This window comes from Podarcis erhardii (assembly GCF_964252035.2).
Source record: "Podarcis erhardii genome assembly, chromosome: 1".
NCBI lineage: Eukaryota > Metazoa > Chordata > Lepidosauria > Squamata > Lacertidae > Podarcis > Podarcis erhardii.
In genome coordinates this window covers 95,298,516-95,306,731 of record NC_138497.1, presented here as the reverse complement: position 1 = coordinate 95,306,731, position 8,216 = coordinate 95,298,516, and the positions used below count along the sequence as shown (strand labels likewise).

Here is an 8,216-nt window from a genome sequence, read left to right as displayed (position 1 = left end):
ATGGCACGGTCCGCAGCGTGCTGTGTGCCTCCGAACGGCGGGTTGGCGACCGGCTTAGCAACGGAGGTGGAGGGACAAGCTCCGTGCGGAGGGGAAGGGCGGGGGCCGCCGCCTTCTTCTTTTTGCTCCCCTCGCCCTCCCCATGCCCCTTCCCCGCGCAGCCCCCCACTGCCCACCCGGCTCCCCCGGCTGGCCCTGGGCTGCGTGGAGTGACCCGCACGCACGGTAGGTCCCTCCTTGAGCCCAGAAGAGCCAGGGAAGGGCTGGTAGGTTTACACTGGGGGCCCAGCAGGTTGCAAGCGAAGCAGGCTGTTGCTTGCCCGGGGATTCATTGTCAGAGCAGAAACTCCCCTGCGTGAGGCAGCGGACGAGGGTGTGGGTTTGTTGTTGTTGTTGTTGTTATCATTGCAACTCTTTCCCCATCTGTCCCAGTATGGTCTATTCTAGGGTGCAATGCAATGGTTCCCAAACTTTTCTCAGGCTGCTTCCCACCCCTTTTAGTTCCACAAACTCATTCCTAGTGTCCTCTTAAAAGGCATTATTCAAAATAACGGTTTGCATAAGCCGCATCATAAAATTTAGAACAGGAACAATGAATTGCGTGTTTCTTCAGAATCCAATTAAAACTTTTTAGTTTAATTCAACATAACTGAGGGATTTGATCCACCGATGACGCCAGTTTCCTACAGCCTGATAGTCATTTATGCCACCCTGACACCCCCTTAGTGCCACCCTTGGTATCCCACTGCCCAGTGCATTGTAGACTAAATATTTGGCATGTGGTCCTTTTTAGCTCCTGGAGAATTGGGTTGCTTCTCTATGCAGGCTCAGGCCTCATCGGCCTCCTTAACCACTAACTCGGCTTGTAGAGAGTTTCTACATGAGCAACTGCAGACAACACCCAGGGGTTGCCAACATGGCACAAATGTTAGTTTGAGGGCCATACATGTCTACTGCTTCAGGCAGCAGATTGTCGAGTACAGGTGACCAGCCTGTGGCATGGGTGCCATAAGGGGCAGGGGTGTTGGTAGTGCACTTCAACAAGGGTGCTTGAGAAAGAGGTCCTGTGGCCTTAGATAATGGCCTGCTATTGTTCCTTTCTCTTCAGTGCTGCCCTGTTACTAGCTAAAGATACACCTGCCTCTGGATACAAGGAGAATTTTATATGCACTCTGGTAGTGTGGATTGGAGTTGTAATACTGCATAGTGTCCTTGCCCAAATGATTGGCTATCACTCTTCTAGAAATACCTGTGGAAGTTTGTCCCATCCTTATATTTTTTTAAGAGTCCATGTTCTCTTGAGATTCTACTATACAAAGGGTGGTTGAGATGAGCTGGAGTGTGTGGCCCAAACTCATCCAGAGACCTTCATGGCTGGTTGGGAATTTGAACCCAGGTCTTCTGAGTCCTAGACACAAGTTCTCACACACTTTATTTTTTAAGGTACATTGTTCTCTATTTCCCACCATAAACAGTATGTTCCAATATGGCACATACAACCTATTTTAGAATAGATAGGTGAGGAAGCTGTGTTGTGCGAGAAGCACATAGCACAGGGTTGGTACCAAAAGCAGCAGTTCATCTCCCCTCTCCCTCAGTTTGGGTAGTATTGCTGGCCTCATTCCCCTTCTGGCTGCAGCCATCATTTATGTAGTTCGGCTCGGGAATGTGTGACAGTATCATCAAGATACCGGGTAAGCATTGTGGGGCGGAGCGGGCCAATTTGAAAGTGGGATGCTGTTTCAGTGTCCACTTTATGTCAAGTATAACCAGTGCTATTTTTCTAGGAAAAGAGGAGCCAGAACTCACCATGAATGCCTCCCTTGTTCTCTTATAATGGCAATGGCGCCCACCTGAGAGGTGCCGGAACTGAGTTCTGACAAGTTTCGGCTGGAAAAAATGTCCTCAGTTTAACATGTAGTTCCACCCAAAAGATTTGCTCCTTTTCTCTCCCTTTCTGTTCCAAGGCTTCACCTGGTTTTGCGATGTCATGAAGGGGTTGGCTGTGACAGATGCCCAGCAGATGTTTTGTGAACCCAACAGACGGTTTATTATTTAATTTTCTGTGGCAAGCCCCAGGCTCTATTTACATTTAGATAACTCTGCTTACTTCAACTGGACCTGCAGTTCCTCTTAACCGCTGCTGCTGCCTTTTGTAATTGTCTTCATTAAGTAAACAACACATTCTAAAGTTATTTAAAGCAGGGAATTCAAATGCCGTTACTATAACTCCACATATTAATGTCTAACAAATGAAGAGGAAGTTGGAAAAATTAAGATATTTTTAAAAGATTGCCCTAGGAGATTAATTTATCATACTCTAAAAAAATAATCAGATGGACCTTGAGAGCAGCTCATGTTCGTTTCCTGGAACATTCTGAGATGGATGGAAATAAACTTTCTGTACATTACATTTGTTTGGTCAGGACCTGTTTCTTAAGCATAAGAGTATATCTGAATTGTGATCCTTTTATGTGACAGAATTATGGATTGTTGACTTACTCTAAAGCATTTGAGCCATTATGAGGTTCTTAAAGTTAATGAAGTTTGGCAATTATAATTAACATTACTGTCTGGATTTCTGTGATGAAGCCTTAATTTGTGTGTCTGATGTGTCAGATTGTTTGCTGAGAAATGGCAAATACTCATAGATACAGCCATTATACATAAATAAAATGAAAAGAAACAGAAAAGAAAAAGAATAAAAACAAAAAATAGATAACTAACTTCAAAAAACAAATATTTTCAAATTAACTTCTACATAGGGAGTACAAGCCTTCTTTACACAGCTTTGGCTTGACTCCTTAATTCGAATCAAGACTTCCCGCTATCCATGAACGTACTTAGTAAATCATTTTATTTTTTTTTTACAGATAACTGTATTTAGATGGTAAGTCTCGGAGAAACATTCTGATTGCCAGTAGGGTTTAGTCTACGCTAAGCCAAGTGATGCTCTGGAAGCCTTCTTTTTCCATGCAATTTATAAAGACATCCCATTCTCTCCTTAATCTTTCTTTTGAGTGACTTCTTATTAGGTCTGTTAATTTGGTAAACTGCCTTCTCTCTCTCCCCCCCCCCCATCCCCTTTCTTGACTTCATGCAAATCCAGGATTGTGGTAAGGTGCTACCAGTACCCCAATGGGATCTGCACAATGGCAGCTCAACATTTTATGTATTATGTATGTATAGGAAGAAATCAGCAGGTTTAAAAAAAAAAATGCATTCTAAAATAAGGGGCTGGATTCAGCTAACAAGTCCTGCTAGCAGAAGCCTGCACAAGGACTTTGTTGACTCAGTAGGGCTTTCCACGCTTTCCTTCCCCTGTGCGCCCCAAGTTGGCTCGGGGGGGGGAGAGAACCCCAATAACAGCACAGCAGGGAAAGAGAGGACCGTTTGTTCCATCAGTCAAGCAGAAATGCTTGCGTTGACAGCAGTCTGGTTAGTGCTACGTTGAATTCCTCCCAGAATTACATATTTAAATAAACATCAAGTTTACATTTCTGGGTAGGCTTCCCTAAACAGAAATGTATTTAGTAGGAATTAATAACAGCAAAGGTGTCTATTGTCATGTCATATGGCACTTGTAAAAATGCCAGTTCCATAGATTGGAGCAGGCACATACGGGGAGGGGGGCGGCACTGCCAGGGCTTTTTTCCAGCCGAAACTTGCCAGAACTCAGTTCTGGCACTTCTCAGGTGGGTGCCATTGCCATTCTGAGAAAATAGGGGAGGTGTTCATGGTGAGTTCCAGCACCACCAGCCCTCTCTCATTTTCGAAAAATAGCACTGGTGAGGCAGTCCTCCAAGTAAACAGGCTGCAGGGTGTTAAGGGGTTTTTATACTAATAGCAGCACCTTGAATTTGGCCTGGTAACAAACCAGTAGCTGTTGCAGATCTCTGAGCAGAGATGTAATAATCTGACAGGGTCTAGATTTCAGCTCCTATTAAGGTTTAAGCCTTCCCCCGCCCCCTACTAAACTTTGTTCTACAAACCTGTTGCTGAGGGAACTGAGACATACCCTTCAGTGTCTACCCTGTTCCCAGATGAGTGAGTTTGGGGAAGGAAGGATTATAGAACAGATTTGTAAAAAGCCCCCTGCTTGTTGTGTATGCCATGTAGAAGAGTTTGGATTTGATATCCCGCTTTATCACTACCCGAAGGAGTCTCAAAGCGGCTAACATTCTCCTTTCCCTTCCTCCCCCACAACAAACACTCTGTGAGGTGAGTGGGGCTGAGAGACTTCAGAGAAGTGTGACTGGCCCAAGGTCACCCAGCAGCTGCATGTGGAGGAGCGGAGACGCGAACCCGGTTCTCCAGATTACGAGACTACCGCTCTTAACCACTACACCACACTGGCTCTCAGTGAGAATCACCTTCAGGCAACTAAACAAGGAAGTGTCATTAAAAATTGTTGTTGGGTTTTTCTCCTGCCATAAAATAATTACATAGATATACATGGGCAGGTAGGTTTGTATAATTAGTGGAGTTATCTGCATGTTGCTATGGCCATTATGAATGAATCTAATATCCTACTTATAAAGCATTTGTTGGTTTTAAGGGGGGCGGATTCCTTGGAAATGCTCAGCAAGCTGTGTAACAGTGTCATCCATGGCAGCAGGAATTGAACTTTCGACTAGGAATTTGTGCAACAAGTGTGTTTGTGCATGTAGGATTTTCATATGTACTACTACTATATTTTTGCATTTGATTACAGGGAATTATCATTTTGATGCCTGGGAAGTTGTATTAACCACAAGAAGATGGAAGTGGTGAAATCAGCCTGTTCCGAAGACTTCAGCAACACCAAAGAAACCCCTGAGAAACTGCAGTCTCTCCTTTTGGACAGCCTGGTGGATGATACTAAGGAACCAACTGATGTCCCCAATCGCCTTGTGGAATCCAGTAGGTGATTGTATATTCTTATGCAGGCGGGACTTACTGATTTATAGGTTTTTGAAGGCCTTTGGGTGCTTCCAAATGTTAACTGTTTTCGGTGGGGTGCAAGGTTCATTACCAAGAAATCCAGGTTGTGCTGTTATATTTGATTGGGAGTTCTTACACAAAAAAACTATCTTCTAAAAGTTTAGACTTATTGGAAGAAGCTAAGAAATGGGGCAATACATTGGATAGTGGAGGGGGGGGTAATACTTGCTTTGATACAATACCATTTCCTTGCGAACAAATAAGAGGAAACGCTTATTAAATAAACCAAGGTTATCTAATCTCTCTGAATGCTTAACAAATACGTAATCTGAAAGACCTTCAGTCTTGCTCCTAATGAAGTTGACTAGTTGGCCAAGCAATCCAGAGATACACTGCTGCTATGCAGGCAGAATGGCTGCTAAATCCTTTGCCCACTTAGCCCAGGCAGGAAGCGAGGAGACTTACAAAAAGACAACATCTGGGTTAGTGTGGTGAGGCTGATAGCAATGAGCAGGTTGGGAGCGGGTCCCTGATAGCTTTTTCGACAAAGAAGGTAGACTGATTAGACTGTGGCACCGATCTACCTAAGCTAATCACAGCTAAGCCTCATCAAAACAAATGGAATGCATTAGTCACCGCTAATTTTAATTGAGCTCTGATCCAGCTGATCTGACTCAGTATACCAATTATTGCTTCTGATTTCTTTCATTCTTTTTTCCTTCTCTTTTCAGAGATATTTAGAAAGCTTCTAAGAAATGATGTCATACAGGCTAAACCTGCCATCATGCACTTTGGAGGGTATATAAAGGAACAACATCACCAGCAAGTACTGGTAAGTAATAATGGTGTTGTTAGGTAGCGGACTGAAATGAAATAATTACACCTGGAATTGCCCACTGGCCACCTATGCTCATCACACTAAACTATGGTTTAGTCTCAAGATGTGCATGAGCAGGACGGAGCCACAGAGCATCCTGGACTTGGACATTCTTATTCTCCCCGCTCCCCCTCCTGTACAGTTGGGAAAAGGACTTTGGTAGCATCTGCTTTTTGTTTCACTGGATCTCGAATTGTCATGCCATCCATAGAAGGGACCATGGTTTAGAGCAAGCCACTGTCAGATTCAAAATCATGGTTTATTAAGCTGGCTTGTTTAAACTAGTTGCAGCTGGCGGTAAACTACAATTCCTTGGGTTAGACCAGTGTTTCCCAACCTTGGGCCACCAGCTGTTTTTGGACTACAACTCCCATCATCCCTAGCTAGCAAGACCAGTGATCAGGGATGATGGGAATTGTAGTTCAAAAACAGCTGGAGGCCCAAGGTTGGGAAACAACACAGCTAGAGAAAAATCTCTATGTCAAGCCTATCCACACAGATTTATTTTTTTCTAATTCCCGTCTTGCTCCTTAATTTTGACAGGAAGTGAATTCTCCACCCTGGTTCCTCTGAAGCTTCAAACAATTCTTGCATATTTTATGTAATATAGTGTAAAAGTGGCTGGGACATAAGCCAGCATTTGATGCAAGAGGTGATTCATTAGGAATTGAACTCGATTGGTCAGAACCGTGAAAATCTATGTCTAAATCCATTTAAAAATAGATTTCTCCCCCATCCTTAGACACAAAACAAGATTCAAGGGAAGTGAAAATGCTGCCAGAGCTTCTCCTTGGACCAGGGCAGCAAGTGGTGTGCCAGCTCTAAACTTGCTGTAGCTCCTTCCTGCTCATGAAAGTGTCTCTAAACCGTAGTGTAAGCATAATATAGAAATGCGGCCACTGTCTTTTGATCACTTTCTGAATATCTTTTCTATTTCATTTGCAAACACAAAGGGGGAGAAAACCCGTAAGAACAATACTGAAGGAAATGATCGGTCAAGGAACTATTTTCCAAAGCTCACTAGATAGCACTTTGAATTCATTACAGTTAGACTGTCACTTAAGATTTTAAAACATAGATGTTTGTTCTTAAAATGAAAGGCAGAAAAAACCCTGCTTATTTTGTTCTGCAGAAACTTCTGAATATTTCAAGCGAAGTTATAAATTTCCATGTTATTCCACCGGAGACAAAGTACTTTCAGATCAAATACAGCAAAATAGTAAGTGTCAGTAGTAACCTTCTCATCATTTGCATTTAATTCTCCACTTTCCATTTTCACATTGCAATATAAATGGCAGCTGGGCACTTCTTGGGAAATTACCGTTCTCTGTTTTACAGCAACGGCTTGTCCCTGGCTTGTCCTTCACAATTACGGTTGATTTCTGTGCTGATGAATGGCGATACTATTATGACTGCCTTAGAATCCATTCTCAGGTAAGACACCACAAGGGGGGGGAATGTATATGTGGCCTCCTCCTTACTTTGTATGAGTGAAATAAATGTTGTTGTACTCCATGATATATAAAAATAATGGATTGATCTTACAGATTAATAATACTCAATTTTATTCACTGTATTGTCAGTCTGTATTATTCATTCCTTTCCTTTGTGTTATTTTGTTCTACCCTCAGTGAAGAGATAACACACTGAATTTGGGGGGAGGGAGGAGCAAACAGAGGTCTAATGTGAACCTAATGAGGAAATACTAGGAGTGTCTGGTTTGGTTTGAAATACAAAATAGAAGTGTTCAGAAGAACAATGGTTTCAGGTTTTTTAAAATCCTCAAAACTGGTCATTTTTTCACTCAAATGCAGCAATTTTTTGTTGGAATGGATTGCAGTCTCCTTATAGGAAGTACACTTGTGAAATTTGCATGGGAAATTCAACTCAGTGCTGCAGAAAAATAAAAATGAAGCTTCTTAGAATGTTGAACATTTTCAGGAAAGCTTCTATGTTTTTCAGTTTTTCCTCATCCCCAAGAGGACTAGAAACATGCCTTTAAAGGCAAAAAAAATGTCATTTATCACCATTGGATGGAGAGATATATCTCTGTATAAGGCAAAAAGGTAAAGGACCCCTGGACGGTTAAGTCCAGTCAAAGGTGACTTTGGGTGGGGCGCTCATCTTGCTTCAGGTCGAGGGAGCAGGTATTTGTCCACAGACAGTTTTCCAGGTCATGTGGCCAGCATGACTAAACTACTGGTGCTTAGAGGACCATGACGAGTGCCAGAACACACGGAAACACCGTTTACCTTCCCGTTGCAGTGGTATCTATTTATCTACTTGTACTGGCATGCTTTCAAACTGCAAGGTTGTTTATAAAAACCACTGGCATGTGGGGCTGGAATGTAGCCCACTGTACAATTTTAAAAGCCACATCAATTTCTCTGGTTTAGACTGCTCTGCCTCCTTTCTT

The 8,216-nt window shown here is 42.9% G+C and overlaps 1 protein-coding gene across 2 annotated transcripts in view; it reads left to right on the top strand.

Annotated features, from left to right (window-relative positions):
* The first annotated feature begins 76 nt into the window (after positions 1-76).
* Positions 77-8,216, top strand: part of CFAP221 (cilia and flagella associated protein 221) — a 30,162-nt gene continuing 22,022 nt past the window's right edge. Inside the window, exons 1-5 of one of the 2 annotated variants that reach the window (XM_081871452.1) lie at positions 77-266; positions 4,715-4,902; positions 5,655-5,755; positions 6,933-7,019; positions 7,139-7,234. In XM_081871452.1, coding sequence (XP_081727578.1) covers positions 4,761-4,902; positions 5,655-5,755; positions 6,933-7,019; positions 7,139-7,234 — 426 coding nt within the window. In that variant the 5' untranslated portion in view covers positions 77-266; positions 4,715-4,760. The remainder of the gene's footprint in view (positions 267-4,714; positions 4,903-5,654; positions 5,756-6,932; positions 7,020-7,138; positions 7,235-8,216) is intronic. The other variant, XM_081871451.1, reaches the window with a different exon arrangement.